At 35.1% G+C, this 24,452-nt stretch overlaps 1 protein-coding gene across 9 annotated transcripts in view; it reads left to right on the top strand.

Annotated features, from left to right (window-relative positions):
* Window positions 1-24,452, top strand: part of Lrrc7 (leucine rich repeat containing 7) — a 516,598-nt gene that overhangs the window by 182,340 nt on the left and 309,806 nt on the right. For all 9 annotated transcript variants that reach the window (XM_021731075.3, XM_040288837.2, XM_021731076.3 and 6 more), the window contains exon 3: window positions 7,005-7,207. In XM_021731075.3, the coding sequence (XP_021586750.2) occupies window positions 7,005-7,207 (203 nt within the window). The remainder of the gene's footprint in view (window positions 1-7,004; window positions 7,208-24,452) is intronic.

The raw sequence follows: 24,452 nt of genomic DNA on the forward strand, positions 1-24,452 counted from the left end.
ATGAGGAAAAATGGACTTGATTCATGAAATGTTCAAGTTGGTTAATAATCAGGACTTTGTGATTGTTAAATGCCAGAAGTGAGGAAACTGGAAAAGTCAAATATAATGCCCCATTTTCTGTCTTGAGAAGCTAGGTGAATATACAGCCATTTGCTGAGGTCGGAAGCACAGCAGGGGGAAGTTTGGGTAGAACAGTAATTGCTTACACTTAGTCAGTGCTTAAACCTTAAGCTATAATTCTGAATTCTCTGTATCTAATCTATTATTTTGTCAATGAAGAAGCCGATACAAGTAAAATGATGTGCCCAGGTTCCCTCGGCCAATGAGTTTGCGGCAGAATCCAAGCTCTTGACACTAATTGTGTGCTAGCCACCCCGTAAGAGCATCACTTCAAAATTGAGCATGTTATGTTTGCAATGTTCTTAAAACATAAAGCTGAAATGATGAGGGAAATAAATCTTGAGTTACAGACAAAATTTTATAGCCGTCCACTTACCACTTGACTTATGTTATATTAAATGAAGGGAGAGTTGGGAAAGGTGAACACGATTGTAAAAGTAAAGAAGGTACAATTAGAAGGGCAATGGGCAGAAGGGAAGCCAACACTATAAATCTCTGACTTGAGAAAGTGACACCTCCTAAAGATTGGAATGGAGGATCCAAAGTGGGAATATTGACTCTAGAAGGGTATGATGTTGCAGGAGACCAAGGGATAGAGGAGTTTCCAAAAGAAAGTTGTAGGTCCCTGCCCAGAACAGAACACTTACTAATAGGTCAACCAAGATGGGAGTAAAAAAATGAGAGAGATTAAAAGGAAACTTGCCTTTAAACGTGGAAGTTGCTCTCCTACTTTCCTGATTTATCTATTCTTACAATCAAGACCCCACTAAACTAAAAGGAATTTAAAAATACACATATGTACACTCTTAAATATAGAAATAGAAAGCACCAGCAGAAGAGAGACTTCAACCTATTTTTGGAAGATGGGGAAAGATGTATTTTATGTACATCCACAATGCAAAGTACATGATTAACCACATTATGAAGTATTCACAAAGGGAGAGGGATTGATTTGCCTCACCCACCTCCTTAGAATACTGGAGACACCAGATAGCAGGCAAGAAACTAAAGAGACTTTGTGTTGAAAATTGGAAATTCACTAAAAAAATCTCTATATAAAGTAACATAGCTCCAGACAGAAAACCAAACTATTCTTCTCCAGAATATTCTTTGGCTTGCAGACTTATCATCTTGTAGTGTAACCCGTCATGCATATAAAGCTTCCAATTAACTTTATAGAGCATCACAGTTTAATACTAGAGGAGAGCAGGGGGAATCATCAGATACTTGTGTAAGACCTCTGTGATGAGAGATGAGACCCAAAGAAACAACCAGAAACTGGAACTCAGAACAATTCAGAGAGAAGGAGGGAAAGGAAAAAAAAAAGAAGAAGAAAAAAAAAGTCCATAGTTAGTGTCTTCTGGAAGAAATGAAGAAGATGTGGCCCCTAAAACACAAATAGACAACTATGAAAAAAAAGGAACATTCAAGAAAATAGGGGGAATAGGGTTAGAAATGATGGTGGAATGTGATGGACACTATTATTCAAAGTACTTGTATGAAGACACAAACTGATGTGAATATACTTTGTATACAACCAGAGATATGAAAAATTGTGCTCTACATGTATAATAAGAATCGTAATGCATTCCTCTGTCATATATAACTAAAAAATAATAAAAAAAGAAACAACATATGACTCTTGCCAAGTAAAATATGCTTTTGGATAAAAGGTAAATTAGTATATATGAATTTAGAAGATAAAATTGAGAAAATTTCCCAGAAAGTACAATAAAAAGACAAAGACATGGAAATTATGAGAAAAACAAATTTTAGGCTGAGTCTAATAGTTCTCTCATTTAACTAATAGCAATTATAGAAGAGAATTTTTGATAAACAGTAAGAAATTATGAATTAAATAATAACAGAACAAATGTGAATTAAATAATTATTAATTAAATAATAACACAATTGCAGTAAGTGCTTTCGGTGTGAAAGAGCCTTTTAAGTAATGAGGACAATAGATTTAAAAAACAAAAACAAGAAAACCACGCCAAACCTCCTTGTCAGAAATTCTCAACACTGAGGATGGAATAAAATTCCAAAAATTCCTGGTAGAAGGGAAATTGGGTGTGAAACAGGATTTTGAATCAAATGGAACTGAGTTTTCTTAGAAGCTAGAAAACATAATAAAAATTGCCTTCAAATTAGTGAAGAAGTATTTCCGACCCAAAAGTCTATATCCAGCTAACCTTTCAATCATTCTCTGATAAAATAAAGCTATTTTCAATGGAGCAAGGCCTCAAAAATGTGCCTACTATAAATCCTTTCTCAGCAAGTAAATGGATGTTGTATTCTGCCAAACTGAAGGAATAAATCTGAGAAGAAAAAGATACGAATCCAGAAAATAGAAGGCAGAACACAGGGAAAAAGTGCAAGATTCAAGGAATGATAATGAAGAGAATGTTTGGGTGACAGCTGTATATATAGTCTGGAAAAGCAACCACTCCAGACAGGAGTAGGAAGACTTGGGGTTCCCAAAGGATTGGTAGGAGTTGGGGATGGTTATTACATGTGTTTGGCTGTATCGCGGGGAGAGACTCAGGAAACTGAATTAGAAAAATGTACATAGAAGAACCAAGCAAGAAAACAATAAAGCACTTTTTAAACTCTAAGGAATGAAAAAGATACCCAAGAAATATAATGTGGTCTAATTACACTGGTATATAACTAAGTAGGTACTATTAATTTAAAACATAATTGTTATACATGTATTTTGCTTGGGTAGAAAGAAGTATATCAGAATTTACTTGAAGAAAGGTAGAATCTCCCTACCTTGTGATATGAGAAACCTGTAATTTAAAAATCAAGAATTAGCACTTACAGTCAAGTTATTTAGAAATTTATAGGGGGTGGGAGCCCTAAAACATTGAAAGTTATTTTGTGTGGATAGAGAACATAAATTGGGAATGAATGGAATTTTAATGGAGACATATTTTGTGCATGAGATGACAAAGTCATCAATGAATGAAAAGGAGTGTTCAAGAAATTGATAAATAAATGGTATATGAAAGAGTAGACAGATGTTACTATAAAGAAGCTGTCAAAGGAACGGGTTTTACAGGATGAGAGAAGACCAATAGTTTTTAGAGGGCAGGGTGGAGAGTAATCCATCCTTCTAACTCAGCAGTGGATTAGTGTGTGGCGTGATAAAATCATCATGCTCTACTTTTAAAGGCTGTAAGATTGAATGTTGACCCTAGGGAAAACCAAGTTATAGTTGAGTCAACAAGGAGAGGGAGGGGAAGTATTCCTTGAGAGGGTTGAGGCTCAGTGAAGATGTAGCTGATGATGTAAAGGAAACTCTGAGTTCAGAGGAAAGAGACAGAAGAGTTGGGATAGGGGGAATAGTTCAGCACATTGTGGGGAGAGAAGATGACTATAAGAGCTTACATTCTGGGACGAAAGTGAAAGTAGGCTAAGTGAATTAAGTTTCAAAAGGTTTGGTGGACCCTGGGCATTGACCCAATGGTTCAGGGGCAGGTCTGGGTACTCTTTATTCCACTTGGTTTGTGTTTTAAAAAATATACAGCGACAGCAACAAATAAATCTCGAGAAAAGTTTGTTATTTGCATGTACAATTATGCCAAAATGAAACCTGTTATTCTGTATAATTAAAATACACTGAAGAAAAAAAAAGCCAATGGTGCAGCACAAAAGATGGAATGAGGCTTTGAACAACAAAAAGCATGAATGGTTGATTTGTCAGTCAGCTCTAAGTCACATAGGTAGACAAGGTGTGCTCCCTGGGTCTGTTCTAGGGCATCACTGCTGGGGACAGAGAGAATGGCTAGCACTCACTCAAATTGAAAAAAATTAAAAACCTAGGAATCTTCTAAAATAGATTCCTCTGCTCCACTTCTCCCTGCCTCTACCACCCTTCTATTCCACCACAAGTCTGTGGGTTTGATTTCTTAATTACCTTCCCAAAAATCACTTCTCCTCATTCTCATAACTAAAATCGTCTAATCTATCATCACTTACCTTTACAAAATAAAAACTCCAAAATACATCTACTAGGTATCTAACAGATCTCATATAATTATTAAGGCACCATTAGGATGTCTTATATGTGCTAGACTCCAAGTAGGGACATGAAGGCATCAAACAAGGCCAGATAAAATAATAATTACAAAATCTTGTGATTTAGACTCTTAAAATATAAACTATATTTTCATGGGATTCCCCTCCCAATGCCAGATAAAATAATAATTACAAAATCTTGTGATTTAGACTCTTAAAATATAAACTATATTTTCATGGGATTCCCCTCCCCCCAAATGCCCACTGCTTTTCTTTTTTCTTTTTCCTTATTTTGGTCTAACTTCCATTGTTTGAAAGAAAACATTTGACCCTTGACTTCTTGGGTCTGGCTTATTTCATTTAGCATGTCCTATATAAACTGCAAAGTATTATACAATTACAAGCTATGTATCAACAAATGCCATAATTGTATTCTTCTTTGTGGATAAGTAGAACTCCATTGTGTGTATATATCACATTTTCGTAATTCTTTCATCTGTTTACAGGTACTTGGGCTGGTCCTATAACTTGGCTATTGTGAATTTCCCTGCTATAACCATCAATGTGGCTGTACCCCTATCATGTGTTGATTTTAGATCTTTTGAATATATACCAAGAAGTGGGACAGCTGGGTAGAATGGTGGTTTCAATCCTAGTTTTTTTGAGGAATCTCTATAATGCTTTCCAGAGTGGTGGTACAACTTTACAGTGCCATCAACACTGTATGAGTAGACCTTTTTCTCCCATGTCTTTGCCAACGTTTAGTATTTGTATTCCTGATATTTGCAGTTTTTACTGGTGTGAGATGAAAGCTCAATATAGTTTTGATTTGGATTTCCCTGATAGCTAGAGATATGGAACATTTTTTAATATATTTATTTGGTCATTTTTATGTCTTCTTTTGAAAACTGTTTGCTTAGTTGTTTTGTCCATTTATTAATTGGGTTATTTGGTTTTTGGTGTTTTGTATTTTGATATATTCTGGATAACTAGTCCCCTATCTGAGCAGTGGTTGGCAAAGATCTTCTAGTCTGTAGTCTCTTTCTTCATGCTCTTAATGGTTTTCTTTGCTGAGCAGAAACTTTTACATTTGATGCTGTCCTACTTATTGATTCTTATGCTTTAGGAGAAATCAGTGGAGCAGAGAAAGGGAATTGAGAAAGAGGGAGGAGGGATAGAGAATCAATCTGACCAAAGTTTTCTATGCACATATATGAATACACCATATTAAATTTCACCTTCATGTATATCCATAATGAACTAATTTTTAAAAAAAATATAAATAAATAAAAGAAAGATCAGTAGAGTAGAGGAAAGGGAAGGGGAGAGGGAGAAAAGGAGGGAAAGAGGAAATACTGGGGAGTAAAACAGCAAATTATATTCTGTGTTTATATGATTATGTCAAAATGAACCTCAGGATTATATATAATTATTACAAACTAATTTAAAAAATAAAAATGTAAAGTACATATAAAATTAACAATAAAAATATAAAATATTAAAAGTGTAAAATCTCGAAGTGTAGGAGTTTCAGGCAAATTAATGAAAAATTCATCTTTTATATGTTTTTAGTAAACTTTCTATAATCACCATGTGTAAACAGCCATCTATAAGTGCTCACCCATAAACCTGTTCCCACATTATCTTTTCACTAATGTCAGAAGTTAAAGAGGAATAAGGATGACTTTGAACTGAATCTTCTATAGCTTTTAAGTATACTCTACCTGGTTGCCTCAAAATTTGACTTTAGCTAAGCAATTTCAAAAGCAAAATGCTATATAGTTTTTATTTCATATTTATAAGATCTCACTAATTTCTAGTTCAGCGTTAAATTTATTTTCTAATTAAAAATAAATTTGTATTCTAATTAAAAATAAATTTACAAATTGAATGCAAATTTCAGATTAATGTTCATTCAATGCTGATTCTATAGTTGGCCAAGTGCTGTGTACTGTGAATTGAAAAATAAGTAAGACAAGATCTCCTTAAAGACACCATCTACTCCATGGAGAAACGGCATGCACAGTCAGGAGCTATGTGCCTATTCTTCCTGGGGACACAATCACAGAGATCACGATCTTTGAGTTAGAATGAGAAGTCTCAAGAAAATTATCAGTAGCTGATGTGATCCTGAGAGTCCCAGATACATTAATTTATTCACCAGCACATTCATTTGTTTATTCTACAGTCCTTAGTGAATGTCAACTATATGTCAGGCACTGTGACAAACACAAAGATGAACCGAACAGTCCCAGCCCTTAAGAGCTTAAAGTCTAGAAGAAAATGACCTGAAAAGCAATAGAGTAAATATTGAAGGATCCATGACACAAGTCTGTGCCAAATTCATGGCATTTGGCCATGGTAATCTAGAGGAATAGGAAAAGGACATGCCCAAGATGTCACATGAATGTGTACCACGATTGCAGGCTCTTTTCTCCCACTCAAATCACAGGATTCCTAAAGACAGGCTAACATTCTGAAGTAAATAAGGAGTTCCATGTCTAATCTGTAATCTAATTGATCACATACTGCACAAAAACAAACTGTTCAACTCATCACGTATTTCCAATGTCTAGTTTATTCAGTAAAAACCTGTTCACAGATGGAATAAATCTGTGGATCAAAAAAGAAGACCCTGGGTGAAACTTGAATGTTTTTGTAGAAATGAGAGAAGTGTCTTTTCCAATTTCAGAGATTTCTTTTCTCATTTTTTTTTGTAGTAAATTGCATGTGCATGTCCTATATAAAATGTAAAGTATAATTACAAAATACGTGCCCAAAAGAGTCCTAAATAAGCTCTAAGAAAGCCCTTGAAAAGCAGTTGATTAAGCAGTTTGTTTATTTTTTCTGTTTCTTTCTAGTGCAGTGCCTGGAGATGACCACCAAACGGAAAATCATCGGCCGTCTGGTGCCGTGCCGATGTTTCCGAGGTGAAGAAGAAATCATCTCAGTTTTAGATTACTCCCACTGCAGCCTTCAGCAGGTGCCAAAGGAGGTCTTTAACTTTGAGCGGACATTAGAGGAGCTTTATCTAGATGCCAATCAAATTGAAGAGCTACCCAAGGTAATTTTTGACAACATAAAACATAGATTGTAAATGAGAATTTCATAATTTTGAAGGATTTAGCATAATGACAGTGTTAACTGTAGCGTTCTGTCTGGGTAATTAACAAATGTTGGGGACTGATTTAATTTCCCCCCATATTCTTGTTACATTTTAATACCACTCTGTGTAATTTCAGGTGATGAATTAATAATAAACTGAACTACACAAAAGTCATCATTTTATGGGTCACACCTTCTTATTTCAAAGTGCTCTTTAAAATACAGATCAAAGGGTTGAGATCAACGGCTTGTTTAGAAAAGAAACTACATATTCTATTCTAGAACTGAAAATTGGTATGTTTACATTAAAGCAATGTTGTTTTAAAACCTTGAGCTATATTTTTAAGTCTGAGAAAGGTTTCTCTTTCTCTCTCTTCCCCACCACTCCCCATACACACACACACACACACACACACACACAGAGCACTGTCATGAACAAATGTGTTTTTGTTTCTGGATTTTAAATATTTGATTTTTAAAAATAACACTGAATTTATGTAGCATATAGCTGGTAAAAATAGTTGCTAAAAATTTTGGCTATCAAACTTTGCCTACATACACACCTCCATTATGACACAGTGCTATGTGAAGAAAACCAGGCCTCCCATTACCCTATTCTCTCCATAATGGAGAATAAGAAATTAACTAAGAGCAACCAAAGCCACAGCAGAGAGGTAAAATGGGTGGATCCTAACAACTGCCTAAATAAATCACTTAGATTAAGTAGCCAACATGGCATTTACCTGTGAAGGACTTATGCAGCAGACAGGACAAAAAATGCCATGTTACATTTCTATTGCTTATGCTTTAAAAAAAACACACACACACATGAAGTAATTTAATAATCAGATTTTTTTTTCACCTGAGAAACTCAAATTTCATTCATTATCAAAATCTGAGAGTTCGGGGCTGGGGCTGGGGCTTTGTGGTAGAGCATTTGCCTAGCACAAATGAGGCAGTGGATTCAATCCTCAGCACCACATTAAAAAAAAAAAAAAGTGAACTAATAAAATAAAGTTTAAAAAAAAACCCTGAAAATTCAATGTGCTGATCAAGACAAATGATGAGTAATTGTTTTCAATTATAATTATGAATTATGTTGTTTACATAATGCTTTAAAATTAGGTATTATTTAATGTGTACTTCAAAAATAATATCTCTCACTTTTGACAACCTAAGTTTATAGTGTCATCTTGGATCTTTCCAAGTTTATAGTGTCAAGCCTAAAAGAGCTGTCAGCCACACAGATTAATTCACCAGGATTGCATGTCAAGTAGAGGCTGGTCTGAAATGGGCTGTCTCTTCCAGTAGAATAGGGAGTCCTGGGGTGGGGAAAATCAACTCACTAAACCTCATCTCCCTGTGCACACTCACACATGGTGACCTTCACATAATGGATTCACAATCAATGCATTTTCACTGAATGGTAGAACAATGCGGAGAACTTTCTTTATAGAGTACTGTAGGACTTGATTAGCAAAATCATATAAGTTTTAACAAATCACACATGTAGTCTTTTGTTCTAATTTAGAAAAATAAGAGCACATATTTTTTTTTAGGTCAGACCAATCTAGGATTGCCCAATAAAGCAGAGATTATCCAGTTATATTTGAATTTTGGATTAAAAATAGGTAATTTTATACCTCACTTATGTCTCATATATTGCATGGGATAAATTTATAGAAAAAATAATTTATTTATATGAAATTCAGATTTAAGGAGGTATCCTGTATTTTTATTTGCTAAATCTGGCAACCCTAGGGCAATCTTGATTTATCTTAAAATCTTTGACTAGATCCATGAAACAGGTTTTGTAAGGTAAATAATAAAGCATGGTTAATTAATCAGGCAATTATTTGCTTAATATCTACTCTATTACATATACTTGAAGCATTGGGGAGTGGCGATTCTAAATTTCAATCCCTGCTCCTGAGGATTAAACAACCTAATTACAGAGAAGAACTGAAGCATTAAATTCACGTGCTCAGTAATGTATAATCAAAGTGAAAGCTAAATACTGAGGTAGAGCTTATGTAGGGAAGAGTTCCATTCTTGGAGAGGTAAGGGAAGAACTTGACCAAAACCACACATACAAAAATTAAGATGATGAGTGTATGTTGATGAGTGATGAGCATTTGGAGAGAGAAGAGGGAGGACTCAGACAGCCAAAGGTCTTCAGAGGCACACAGCATTGTTTTTCTTAATGCATTAATAAAATAATGCCATCGGAGAGTCTTGCACATCATGTAGCTCACTAGGAGTAAGTAGGCTTGGAAGATAAATCTTAAGATATTTTGTCTGTTTGGTTGGTTAAAACAATGAAATAGCAATAAATAAAAATAATGTAGCTACAAGAATAGTTATATATATTTCCCAAAATATTAGAATTAAGGAGAAATTATTAATTCTCCTATACTTGGTGTGCTTTTTATATTTCTCACATAATCTCTTAAGGTTTCTGTTAGATCCTAAATTCATCTCTGTTGCTTTCATAAAAAGTCCTATAAATTAGATTCTTCGACAGCATCTGATATATTGAGGTATAATCATAATTATACATGGATATATTTATGCATTATTAGAAATATAGGAAATTAAAGAACAAAAACAAAAGAAATGATGCATCAGTTAAACCTCTTTAAATGTTCCAAGTAATAGAAAACTCAATCCAAACTGACTTTGGAAAGAAATAGGTTTGATTAGCTCACATAAATAGAAGGTCCATCTTAGGACAGGATCCAGAATTGATTTGTTTCTGTTCACCCTCCTATGAGATTACCTTTCCTCGGAAGGTGGCTTCTCTCTTGTCAGAATAGTTGCACCAGTTCTTGAGTTCCCTCTTTCAGGGCCCAGAAAGAGAAATATCTGGTTCTGAAATTCTCTGAGAGGGACAAGAAAGTATCTCCCCCAAAATTCCTCAACTAACTTGCCCTTGGATTTCATTGGCCCCAGTGGTATTACAAGTTTACTGCTGGTCAGTTCCTTTGCCATTTGATGACAGACTGCACTGGGATGTCAAGAAAAGTTGGCATTGCCCACATTGGATTGGATAAGGATGGCTACCTCTGTGGAGGTGTGTGACTCCAGGCAGCAACACAATAGGGAGGACTGCTGGGGAGAGTGCCACAGTACACACCACCAACAAACCAGTAGAATGATGGTTTTAGGAGGAAAAGGTACTCTTACTTGGTGGCTATGCAGAGAGCACTAAAGACTCTTGGAAGAGTGTTGAGCTCTTTGAGAATTTAAGTCCTCAAATTTGGATTGACTTTGTATTTCTGTGTGCCATCTTCTTTTATTGCATTCTATTTATTCCTCTGATCTTTTCTATTTATTTCTCTGATCACCATTGTGATTTCATGTTTGTTGAGTAATAAAGTTGTGATAATATAGTATGGTAAAGGTTGCCTTTTATAAATGTTTTTATCCTTTACTTTCTGATACTTTATAGAGAAAATATTCTATCTAGTCATGTATCTGTAATATAAGCTGTTATACAACAGAGAGAGAACAAAAAGTCAAGGTTAAAGGCATTAGCAAAGATATATCAAGAGTATGTCAGAATAGATACAAAAATAGCTTTGAAAGAACAGGAAGTATTTTGATTAGGAATAGTTCTATCTGTTGCTTAATTTTGTCTAATAAAAAGTAAAAATGCAAAATTGCATGCCTTTCCCTCAGAGGCAGACACCTACACACTTTTTAATTTAATATTGCTTTGCTTGTTATTTTGAATCAGGAGCTTAAAATTATAGACAGTGCAATAGACTGCAACTCATGTGTATTACATTGGAAGTGGTGTGGGCAACAAATATGAGAAAAGAAATATGGAGAAATTTTTTGAAATTGACAAACTTTTTAAAAGAGAATATGAATAATATTGGAATATATATATATATATGTATATATATCCAAAATTATATTATGTGGGGAGAGAACTTGGTAAATTAAGTCAATTTCACCATATCTAAAAGAAAATGGACCTAAATTTGAAGCACCATACTTCCTAAGTTTTCTCCATTAGAACATATACAATTGATCCCAGAAATATCTTAGAGATTTATTAGAGTTTTGAACCCAGATAAACCTGGGATTGGATTTTATCATTGCCATTGGTTGGGAAGGTTTTTATTTTCTAAAAGCCTCAGTTTCTTCCTTAGCAAAATTGGAAAAATAGGATTATCTCTTGTGGAATGACAGATGAAAGAAATGAAAGAAGGAAGGAGGAAAGGAAGGAAGGGATGGGATGAAAAGAAAGAAAAATATAGGTAAAAGACAGCCAAAAAGAAGGGAATAAAGATTGGTGAATAATAGACATGTACATAGGTGAAAGAATAAGGCAGGACGAGTGGAAAATAAAAAGGAAGAAAAGAGGGAGGGAGGGAAGGACTGGAATTTCTCTCCAGGGATGAGATAATACATGTGGAATACCAGGAAATAGAAAGTTTTTCAATAACTGGTATTTATTATTCTCCTATCACAGGAAAAATAAGATCTCCATGGTCATTACCCTCAGTCAAGCAAAAGTTATATTTTGTAACATCTCAGGATAGTTCTAGGTATTGACTATCCAACAAAACATGTGGTGTGACCTCATCTTTCTACAAAAACTCCAAAGACCGATTCTAGGAAAACAATTCCATAGGTGATGGTTGTGTATTTGTTTTGTAACCCAAAACAACTATGTAGCATATCTGTGATGACACTACAGCTTCCTCATAGGATTTCCCTGACTCACAGTATCACAATATTGCATCATGATTGAGCAAATGCAACCTCAAAGATTATCTAATTCAGCCCTCAATTATTACTAATAGGTAAGTCAAGACTGTAAAAGTTAAATGACTCCCCTTGGCATATCAAAGTCCCATCAAAAAATTCTCACCAAAAGTCTTTGTATTAGTTAGGAGAGGAGAGGTTATGTCATAGTAACAACAAATCAAAATTTTGGTGGATAACTTAACAGTCTTGCTTTGTGTTGGCAGGGACCACTGCTCTTTAGGATCCCATAGTTAAAAACTAGTTGAATTTTCAACCCCGTGCAAAAATGCTGACTTATTATCTGTTTTTCAAGTCATGGAACCTCTTCAAAAATATTTATTTGAATGGAAGAAATCATTAATTTAAGGGTAGACAGTTGTATCGTTGGGAAGTTGTTGTGTTTAGAAAGTTCTGCAGTATATCTGTGATGTTTTCTTCTCTCCATCCATTTATCCATCCATCCAACACTTAGCTAGTAGCTCAGGTAGATGCAAAGATCATTTAAGGCATGCCTTCCCTGCACAAGGAAATATGTGTCCAGAAGCAGTAACTTGATTCTTCAAGGGCATAAAAGGAATTCCTGACTTTGCCGTGCGTTTCTTGTTTCCAAGACAAATTTTCAAGTTTCTTGGACCATTTTTTAAGACCATGCTTTATAGACTCTTAATCATCTTGATTTTTTTTCCTCTGGACATAATTCTAGTTCTGCCTGTTTTTAGATACTGATTTATTGAATAAAAAACTGAAACAATGTACCCAAATCTCAATGAACAAGATGTAGTATAATTCAGAAGAAAGGTCAGAGTTAGACACAGATGTTTAAGGTTCATTCTCCTAGACTTGACAGTGAAAACCAGAGGACAAAACACAATCAAGAGAAAGGAAGAGCAATTTTCAGAGAAACAAATATTAAACATTAAAAGCAAAGGGGTAGTACAAACATACCACTGGCCCTTGCCTAAGAATTACTTGTAGTTCCCTTGAAGTCATAGCAACTCTGTACATAGAGGTAAAGTTTGGAAATGTTATTATGCTGATGCAGCCAAAGAATACATAGGTAAGAGGAATGTAGCATCTAAATTGATTTGGATCTGTTTCTATGGCTTATAAAAACCTGTTTGCTCAATGAACATTAGAAAAGGAGATAGCAAATTACTATGTTGTGCTTTCAAAATTAATTCTGCATATTTCCTACCTTCCCAGATATTTGAGATTTAAGGTCTTGACCATTGCACATTTAAGCTTCAGATCAACTGTTTTCTATATCAGAGGGGGTAAGGTTTCACTTCTGTCAGAGTGCTATGAAAACCTTCAGAATGCGCACATAACTAGTGAGACATAGGGAAGTCACACAGATATTTTAAAATAATTAGCAGGAGAATCAAACAAATATTAATTTGAATATTAAGCTCTGTATCTCTTAAAAACTGCTAATTTTCTCTCCAGGCACATTGATGGTATCTTTAAAATGCTTTACCCAGCGTTACCGAAATCAGTTAATCCCAAGTGTCTGAATTTCAAAATCCAGAAAAATGTGGAAGATGTCACTTTCCTTCTTTTACTAAGGAAATATTTTTCAGCTCTCGTGTGTGATTTTCATTATTTTAGTTTAAAAACAATACTTCAACTGTCCGGTATGGAAAACACTCACAAGCACAAAATAAATTATATCCTTTCACAAGAAAAGAGGCAGTAAACTTACTGGTTTTTTTTAAACAGGAGTTTTAATGAGATATAATTTACATACCATCAAATACATCTTTAAAAAGTTCGGTGATTCTATTATATTCATTGAACTACACAATCGTCATCACTGTGTAATTCTAGAATATTTTTATCATCCCCTCAAAAACCCCAATTACCTCTTAGCAGTCACTTCATGCTCCTGCTTCTCTTAGCCTTTGCCAACTTCTTCCCCCAGGAATTTACATATTTTTAGGCATTTTATATAAACAGAATCATAAAGTCTGGGGTTTTTTGTGAGTGCTTCTTCACTGATTATCTTTTCAAAGTTCTATATTGTATCAGGACTTTATTACTTTTGATTGCCAAATAATAATCATTTATGTGGACATAACATATAGCCACTTTTTTAAATAAAATATATACTTTTTGAAATGCATAAAGATTACAAAATTTTACTTCTTTCCTAACACACATGTGCAACTTTTTTCATAATACTGCCTATCACTTTAGGACTACGTAGCTATAATACACAAAGTTGAGCTCCAGAATCCAATTTACTGCAGCATTTTGCTTTAATTAAGGAATTGTTGAAATTCAATTTCATAAGTATATAGGAAAAAATGAAAGTAAAATTTTAACACCATTAGCAACATTGAATTAACATTCAATATAGAATATTGTCAGTAAAGTGAGATGCAAGAAAAAAATAAGCCTTCATATCTACAGTTGCTTCTGTTAAGAAGAAAAGAGACTCTGGGAAGCCAGGTCCAGGGAGGGTTGCTGGCAAAGAGTTGCATGAGGCTTGTAGCTCCCTGTTGGTCACTGTGTGCAGCTGTGTAGCTGAAGCACTGATCATCCAACACTCAGAAGTCAGGGATTTATCCTAAAGGGATGTTTTAAACTGGTGAAAATTTTGTCATGGCCCGATTGTAGTCACTGACCCAGGAAATGAAAGAAATCACTAACTCTTCAGAAAATAAATGAACAAGAGTGAATCTGAATTATGGCAGCAGGCAATGGGTGAAATACAGCTCCCAGGTAATGACCAACAAGTAGTTGTGACAGCTGGGTTGGAGTTGTTCAGGCTGAGCCTTATGCTCAGGTCAACCAAGGTTTCTTCTTAGAGACTGTCAGTGGTTTTTCTACTGCGGGGCTTGCTTACCCTACAGCTAGTTCCTTCATATGTCTGCTTAGACACCACCTGAGAATATTTTCCCTTTTATTTTACACAAAAATAACAATACCCACCACCACCATGGATTTGCTTCCAACAAAGTTTCAGACTTGGGTGTCCCTAGGAGATGCCTAGTATAATTAGACTGTGTTAACCTGTGTTAAGACACTGCCAAAACACTTTGCATTAATATAAAACATTAGCATAAGAAGCTTCCTCTCATGTGCTGTTATTTTACCAAGAGTCAGATCTTTGACAGGGATTAGAAGTGAGGAAGTAAAGGAAAAGTTGGACTGTATCTACATTCACATAAATCACAAAAAAGATAACTTTCATTGAAAACAATTTTTCTAAAAAAATTTGCTGCCTATCCTGAGCAATGGGAAAAGAAAGGATAGTTTTTGTGGCTCTTTCATAGTCCAGGACTTTATATCATACACTCTTCCCATTTTCTTCTTTCTCTCAGATTCCATGTACCTTATTCATATAAAAAGAAAGAACATTCTAGGAAAATGTGCCACATGATATTTTCTCAAATACAGAAATGTGCTCTCTGACACTAGAGGCAATCAAAGGAAGAGTGTCATGAAATGTATGGGAGTGGAGGGGGAAATAGTCCCCTAAAATTCTTCCACATTGAATGTTCTATGATTCCTTGGTTTTAGCTTCTTTTAAAAATCCAAGAGGAAAAAAAAAAAAAGAACAATAGAAGGAAATGCTGTGACAAGCACCACAGTGACAATAATTACTGGTTACAGAAGTACTATAGTACGATGTAAAGATTTCTATAAGAAAGGACCTCAGCTTAACAAAACAGTCTGCCACTAATTAGTCATGTGGCTCTGGACAGGTCTTCTCCTTGAAGCCTTAGCTCTATCATCAGCAGAAGATGTTAATAAATTTGTTCCTGCCTCTCCTTGGATTGTGGTGAGAGCTAAATGATATACTGAATGATATACAATGGGGAACACTTTAAAAGTCCTAGACTGCTGCTCAGAATTTGTAGCACGGTGACAATTTGAACCCTACACTGTGGCTGTTGTGAGGATGGCAACCTCCATAGCCCCCCACTTACCTGTGACATTTGTTCAGATTCAAATTTCATCTGTAGCCACAAATAATACTCAGTGAGAGAGGCCCTAAGAGGAAGATCAAGGTTCTCATGGGATTAGGGGAATAGTTGTTAGAGAAGCAAACAAAGAAACAAACAAAAGAAGAGGAGTCCACCAATATTCTACATATCACATATATTCTCTTTTTTTGTTTGTTTGTTTTGGTTCTTCTTTTCATTTAGTAATATTTGCTGCTTAAGTTATTTGCCTAAGTCCATCTTTTGATTATATCTTTAAATGAGTTTATTTGAAATTAAAGACACTGGTTTATTTTATGAGAAATCTAATGAGATCAAAGGATTCACGGAAGAAAGTTCGGGGGTGACTAATTTTGAGATGCTAATTCATAGTTATGATTTTAGTTCATCAAAACTTGAATGATCATTGATCATTTTATTTTTTCCTACCACTGAAAGGAAATCTTTTGGAAGTGAAAAAAGCTACTCATATCCCTATAGTTGCTGATTAAACAATTGTCATGATTGAGAAATACAAAATAGATTGCTCTATTAAATATGACCTAAATTTACAAATGTAGAGCATAAAAAAACTGCTACTTGATCAATAAAGTTGCCTCATTGTATAATTTCATGTTAACAATTATTCTTTTAAGTATCTGGCTTCCATTAACATGGAATGGTTCACAACTTTGGCATTTAGCTCCAATTTAGCTCCACATATGATCTCTGGAGGCCTCTCCTTAGATCCTGGGTTTAAATAAAAGTGAAAAATGACCTTTTTCAATTCTTTCAAATCTAGGGGACATTATTCTGTCTTCCAGTGCTCAAAGTGTAGAATTCATCTGATTATGTGCAACCACATCCAGAATAAAACTGTTTCAGATATATGTGTAAGTGATACATTAATAATAAAAATTTGACTTTGTTTTTAATTCCTTCCCTGGAGCATCATTTTCCAGTACGTTCTTTTAAGGTAATTATTTTGGCTTTTAAATGAACAGGAATTTTTTCAATAAACATATATTGTAAAAGGACTCTCTTGAGTCCTATGGAAGAATGATATGAAGGACAGATTAGCAAAAACATTGTTTTATGTGGAAAGTGTTGGGTTTTTTAAATTCAGATTTCTGAATTTAAAAATCTCATTGAAATCTGATTAACACAACCTACTAGCTGATTTTTATTACCTTTTTTTAATGGTAGAAGATTCCCCAGACATTGGATGCAATATATCAGTTGATTTGTTCATTCATTCAGCAAACATTTCTTGGATTCTGGTTATATGTAAACAGCACTCTAGGTGCCAGCAACACATTATTGAGCAAGACCAGCATGTTCCTATTCTTATAGAATCTACTTAACTTCAAAAGAAGAATGCAAATAAATAGTTTCAAAGGAAAATTTTAGGTAATATCAAATGCTATTTGATGAAAATAGAGGAATTGCTGGGAGGCTTCTTTAGGCTGAAAGAACAGTAAATGTGTCTCTAAGGAGAGACTTTATGCTGTGTCCTGAATTACAGGATGGGGTAACCCATGCAAGAACTAAGAAAGACCATTCTAGGCAGAGGGGACTGTCTATATAGGAATGAGTGTGGCTCACACAAAGAAATGAAAGGAAGCAAGCATGTATAGAGTAAGGAGTGGTGGTATTTGACAGCAGGAGAGGTCGATGGGAGAGGTAGTGGGCCATCATATGAGTTCAGCTGAGCTACAGAAAGTCTTAAAATGTTCTTCTAAGTGGCATTGAAGAACTCAGGCAAAACAATAATATGAAATTATTTTTTTAATTTATTTTTTATTCTACCTTGTTATATATGACAGCAGAATGCATTACAATTCATATTACACATATAGAGTACACTTTTTCATATCTCTGGTTGTATAAAAAGTATATTCACACCATCTGTGTCTTCCTACATGTACTTAGGGTAATGATGTCCATCTCATTCTACTGTCTTTTCTACGCCCCTACCCCTTTCTTTCCCCTCCAACCCCTCTGCTCTATTAGAGTTTATCTAATCCTCCCATGCTCTCCCTTCCAACCCCACTATGAATCAGCCTCATTATATCAGAGAAAACATTTGGCATTTGGTTTTTTGGGATTGGCTAACTTCACTTAGCATTATATTCTCCAACTCCATCCATTTACCTGAAAATGCCATGATCTTATTCTCTTTTATTTAATATTCCATTGTGTATATATGCCACATTTTCTTTATACATTCCTCTATGGAAAGGCATCTAGGTTGGTTCCACAGTTTAGCTCTTGTGAATTGTGCTTCTATAAATATTGATGTGGCTCTGTTCCAATAGTATGCTGTTTTAAAGTCCTTTGGGTATAAACCAAGGAGTAGGATAGCTGGGTCAAATGATGATTCTATTCCCAGTTTTCCAAGGACTCTCCATACTGCTTTCCATAATGGCTGCACCAATTTGCAGTCCCACCAACAATGTGAGTGTGATTTTTTTCCCCACATCTTTGCCAAAACTTTTTGTTGTTTGTATTCTTAATAGCTGTCATTCTGACTGGAATGACATAAAATCTTAGAGTAGTTTTGACTTGCATTTCTCTAAGTGCTAGAGATCAATAATTGTTTCACATATTTGTTTCACATATTTGTTGATTGTATATTCTCTTCTGAGAAGTGTCTGTTCAGTTCCTTGTCCCATTTATTAATTGGGTTATTGAGGTTTTTTGTTTGTTTGTTTGTTTGTTTGTTTGGTGTTTAGCCTTTTGCATTCTTAGAAATAGAAAATGCAGTCATGAAATTCATCTGGAAAAATAAAAGGCCCAGAATAACTAAAGCAATCCTTAGCAAGAAGAGTAAAGCAGGTGGCATCACTATACCAGAACTTAAACTATACCAAAGAGCAATAGTAACAAAAATAGCATGGTATTAGAACCAAAATCGACTGGTAGACCAATGGTACACATGGAATAGAGGACACAGAGGCTAACCCACATAATTACAGTTATCTTATATTAGACAAAGCTGCCAAAATGTACATTGGGGGAAAGGTAGCCTCTTCAGCAAATGGTGTTATGGAAACTGGAAATCTATATGCAACAAAATGAAATTAAACCCCTCTCTCACCATGCACAAAACTCAACTAGAAGTGGATCAAGTACCTAGGAATTAAACCATAGACCCTGTGTCTAATAGAAGAAAAAGTAGACCCAAATCTTCATCATGTCAGATTAGCCATGTTTTTACTTTATCTTCTGGAAAGTAACATTTGAATAGACTTGTGGAAAAACAGAATCAAGGATAAGATTTTCATCCTTGAGAACTGGGAGAATTATACTATTAAATATTGAAAGGGACTGTTGTGTAAAGAAATATAACAAATTCTATTTTAGATGCAAAATATGAGATAATCAATCCAGCATTTTCACGAAGTTTGCAAACCACAGTGAGAAATCTAGGTCTGAACATCACTGTGTGGAGAATAGCAATACAAATCTAATCCATTCAGAGATCAGAAACATGTAGCCAGTCCTTGTTTTGTTACAGGTCATGCACCTTCCGTGAAACAGGCAGTGCAGAGATCCTGTTCTTCCAGTTCCTGTGATCAGGCCAGAAAGGTTTCAGATATGTAACTCAGGAAAACAGGCATGACTTTGTTAAAAGGGATAGGAAAGGGGAAAGGGGGATACTCTCAAGGGAGAGAGTGGGTCCTCTCAGAGAGAAAGACAGCATGTCCTTCCTCCCTCCTGTTTTATTGGGAGTCCCAGGGAAGTTTCCAGAGAGCACCACCCAGGGCTAACTCTTGACTTTGACTAACAGTAAAGGAACTGCATGAGCCACCTCTGAGAAAGGATGGTGTGCTGCTCACAGAATTAGAGATTTTAAAGAAATTGAGTCCCCTCTGCGTTTTCCTCAATTTCTTATCCCCTTAATTTATTATCCTTTGAATAGCCTCTGCCAAGTTTCCTTTGTGAGGGTCTTGATGTTTGGGCTGTCAGGATGGTGGGGGTTGTGACATGGTTTTCAGTGAAAAGGGAGGGTTCTGGAGACTTGGTTACAAGAGATAAAATTTTAAGGCCAGGGAAGATTTTGACACAGACGCCCACATCAGCCAGTGCGTGTCTGTCAGATAAGGCTCCCTGTGGTTTTAATAGCTCTTCATTGTTTTTTTCTCTCACTCATTTATTAACAGTTTGACCATACAAAATCTTTTGAAATGAGTTAGTAGCCAATTTATAAAGTTTTATCTTTTGCAGGTTTCATGATTTCCCTTATAAAAACTTAAAAGATCTAGTGAGAAACATATTTCCAATTGTTAACAACATTAGCTATAACAGCAATGCTGGGCTTTTAGATGAAGCAAATCCATTTTGTCACTTATCTGACCTAGGCCAGCTCCCATGTTGAAATTGCCTGCTTAGATCCTGTAGAAAATTGAATTTTACAATCTAATATGGATACATGTTAATTTTTCATTAAAAATTGAGCATCTTCTATGTGCAGGGTAGTTTGCTAGTCAATGGGGAAAATAGCAATTGAACAGATGGGAGTACTCTTTAGCATGAAGAAACAGATGGTTGCAATCAAGTATGTTGTCTGTTATGATGGATGGAGAAACAATGGTGTTTTGGAAACACTCAATGGAGCATCCTTCTTGAGGAATGTCATTGAAACTAAAACTTAACAAGGATTAAGAGTTCACCACAAGAGGAAGGAGCAGAATTTCTAGGGTATGAGTGAACCATATTTAAGGAACTGAAAAATCTTCATTATTACTTAAATATATAATGCAAGCAAGAGAATGGGAGAAATGAGGCTGGAGGAGTTATGAGGATTTTGCTAAACTAGGGAGTTTGAACTTTATCCCCAATCTTTGCTAAAAGGGAGTTTGAATTTTATCCCCAAATCTGTAGAAGTCCATTTAAAGCTTTATCTGGGTAACATTAATATCAAATATGTATTTTTAAAAGATAGTTCTAGTTGCACTAAGAATAGATTGTGAACAGGGAAACCCAAAGGCAGAGAGAACAGGTACACTGTGCTTGAGGGAATCTGTGAGAGCTAATGACAACCTGGCCCAGAGTAATGACCTTGAAGATGAAACAAGGACACAGATTGGAGAGGTGTTTGGGAAACAAAATTTATTGAATTTTGTTATCTGTTTGATGTCTTGATGTCAGGCTAAGGAACAAAATAGGGCCCAGATGATTCCCAAGTTTCTTCAAGAGGATGTGAAAGTAAGTTAAAAGGAGGAAGACATAAATCCAGGTGTGCATCACATTGAGGGAGCAATCTCCCCAGAAAGGAGTTGGCTATACAGGACACAGGAGTAAGTTTCTCTAGAATAAACTGTATACTTAGCAATTTATTTGATATGCTTTAGATTTGGAAATAGAATTGACAGGCATTTGACAGAGCTATTTGAGCACTTGGGGAAAATTAAAGTAAATATATAGAAAACTACATTAAAAATGAAAGTAGCTCAGTGGCAGAGTGCTTGCCTGGCATGTGTGAGGCCTTGGGTTCGACCCCAGAATCACACACACACACACAAAAAAACAAAACAAAACAAAACAAAACTTTCATGAATGAAAACAAGATCCACATTATACATTATTAGTGATTGACTGCAGTTTAACCAAAAAAATTGTAAGTATATGGGGAAGATGAGGAGAAAGAGTGATGATGGTTGGATGGTGATCCAATTTTTCAGTTTTCATGATATGAAATAAATAAACAATGTCTGAAATTGACTTAAAAACTATAACTTCACATACATTCTTTGGAAATAAAGAAGAAATTATAAGAAGTGACAACTAAAATAGTTGAAAAAAAGTACTGCTGGAAGAGGGATTATATGAGACAAATATGAAGATAAAATATTGACATAATGCTTTATAAAAATAAATAAATAATAATATATAAATGAAAATAAAAAAGAGAATTGGACTAGAAAAGAAAAATACCTAAGATTAACCCTTTGGTAGATCTGAACAAATCTGACCATATTATGACACTTCCTTGGAAAATGACCCATGAGATACTGATCAAAGTAAATGTTCAATGCTCAAGAAAAACATAAATGATCATTTAAGCAAATTAAATGACATAAAAAGTCAAAATGTATCTTCATCAAGGTGTGTCAATTTCTGCTTCTTGATTTTTTTTTTTGCTGTTTCTTGGACTAGTTTTCTGATAATTACATGTTCTAATGTTGTTCATTTTGGGACTCAGTTCTTTGTATGTGGCTTGTCAGCTTGTTAGACTCTAGTGAAATGATTCTCTATCAATTCCCTAAAGGCTGATTTCATTCTAGAAGTAATTCCAAATTGCTGCCTGAAGTAGGTCCCAATCTTGATCAAAGAGTCAGGCCATTCTCTGCTTTTTTACTGAAACATAACATCATTTCACAATGCTTATGAGTCTGACCTTGCATAGAACTCATCAATTGTCCTAGGTAAAATTCATCATGTGAACATTTGCTTCCAAAATTTAGTAGAGCTGTAAGAGGCCATAAGTCAGGATCTACTAGGAGAAGTATGTGCTGTATGTTTTTAAAATGTCCATTAACTTCAAAATTTCTCAAAAAGAAACATGAATATGTTGTGGAACCAAATGCAAAATTTATCTGAATTGTGAAGATTCAAAAAATGTTCAATCTATTCTATTTTTAGAAGTACTGTGGTAGAAACTTTTATGAGGTCTTGGACTAGACTTCAGAGGTAGTAGTTGCTCAGGTGTGAAGAAATTATGGAAAGAAAAAAAGCAAAAGATATGAATATATAAACTGACATTTCTTGCTTACAAGAAATTTTATTACAAGTATTATTTAATTTCAAAGTTCAGCTCCAAATTTCCAAAAAAGCCTTTAATTATAGAGACAGAGAGCTGCTGGAAGCTAAATGTTTGGTGTCTGGAAAGTGCTGAAGCCTTGGATTCAGGCAGTCTTGAACTTAAATTCCAGCTTGGAAAAGGTTCCAGCATCAGGCTCTGCCCTGGGTAAAATGGAGAAGACAGCTTCTACCTTGCAGTGTTGTTTCACCCGCCTATACTTTTTGTCTACTGACGACCTTGTGGCAGTTCTTACTGTTTGAAATTAAATAACATGATGTTTGTGAGGATGGGGCAAAATGTAAACCTTTAACCAATGGCAGTGATTATCATGAGCTGCAACATCACAAAGAGCACCGAAAAGTTGTCCTTTTCTCTATAAATTGAGAAGTGAGAGTCCCAAATTCCAGAAAGTTAATTATCTTTATTTCTGCATTAACAGTGCTACCTAATGAGAGAAAGTCTTTTGCATGCACTTATTCTTCCAAAATTTATGTGAAAATTAAATTTTAATAAATTCCTAGAGATATTTATCCTTTCTATGCAAAGAGGCAATTTCTTGTCTCCATAATGAAACTCAAAACAGCACTGAGTCAAGTCTTGACCAGTCAGATATTAGAGGAAACACCTTTATTCTCCCTTTAGAATGATTGTACTGCTTCTTGTGTTTCTGGTAACAAAGTGGCTTTGTATTTGAGTTTTCATTTGGGGATATGTGCATGATATTTGTGGCTCAGAGCATGAAGTTTTCTGTTTTCCTCAAATTTTTAAATAGTTGAACTAAAGATTTTTTCTCCCTTCTTTAGAGATGGCAATACAGGCTTTTGTTTTTTTAATTTTTAATTTTTTAATTTTTTATTTTTATTTTATTTTTTATTGGTTGTCCAGAACATCACATAGCTCTTGGCATATCATATTTCATACTTTAGATTCAAGTGGGTTATGAACTCCCATTTTTACCCCATATACAGATTGCAGAATCACATCGGTTACACATCCACATTTTTACATAATGCCATATTAGTAACTGTTGTATTCTGCTGCCTTTCCTATCCTCTACCTCCCCCCTCCCCTCCCCTCCCATCTTCTCTCCCTATCCTATCTGCTGTAATTTCTCTCCCTTTTTTTTCCTTTCCCCTCACAAGCTCTTATATGTAATTTTGTATAACAATGAGGGTCTCCTTCCATTTAGTTACATAGAATTTCATTCCCCTACTTTCAATGGAGTCTTTTTTGTGTTTCAGTGGTCTCTAACAGGAACATAGCTTCTTTTTTGTTGTTGCAATTAAACTCATCAACATTAATAATGGCTGCTTCTGTCATCACCAGTGAAGCACTGCCTACAGAGAAATTCTGTCTCTGAGATGTGGAGCAGGGCTGAGGCCAACAGGGCCCAGGCCTGGAGAACCATGATAGACAGAAGTCAGAACTCTATTTAGAAAAAATTATTCATAGAAATGGAGAGAGAGAAGTTCTTAGGAGGGAGTGATAGCATTGTCCATGGAATAGGAAGGTCAAGTAAGACAAGAACTGGTAGGTCAGGCACTAAAGTTTCATCGGAAGACAGTGGAAAGCTCTTGATCTTCCAGGTTTTCTCTGGGTCAACCCATTCAGCCATTCTCATGCCCTCAGCAGTACACCGAAGACTCAAATCTCACATGCCAGCTCCACTCTCTCTCTCTCTCTCATCTTCTCCATGCTTTGAATAT

This window comes from Ictidomys tridecemlineatus, chromosome 11 (assembly GCF_052094955.1).
Source record: "Ictidomys tridecemlineatus isolate mIctTri1 chromosome 11, mIctTri1.hap1, whole genome shotgun sequence".
NCBI lineage: Eukaryota > Metazoa > Chordata > Mammalia > Rodentia > Sciuridae > Ictidomys > Ictidomys tridecemlineatus.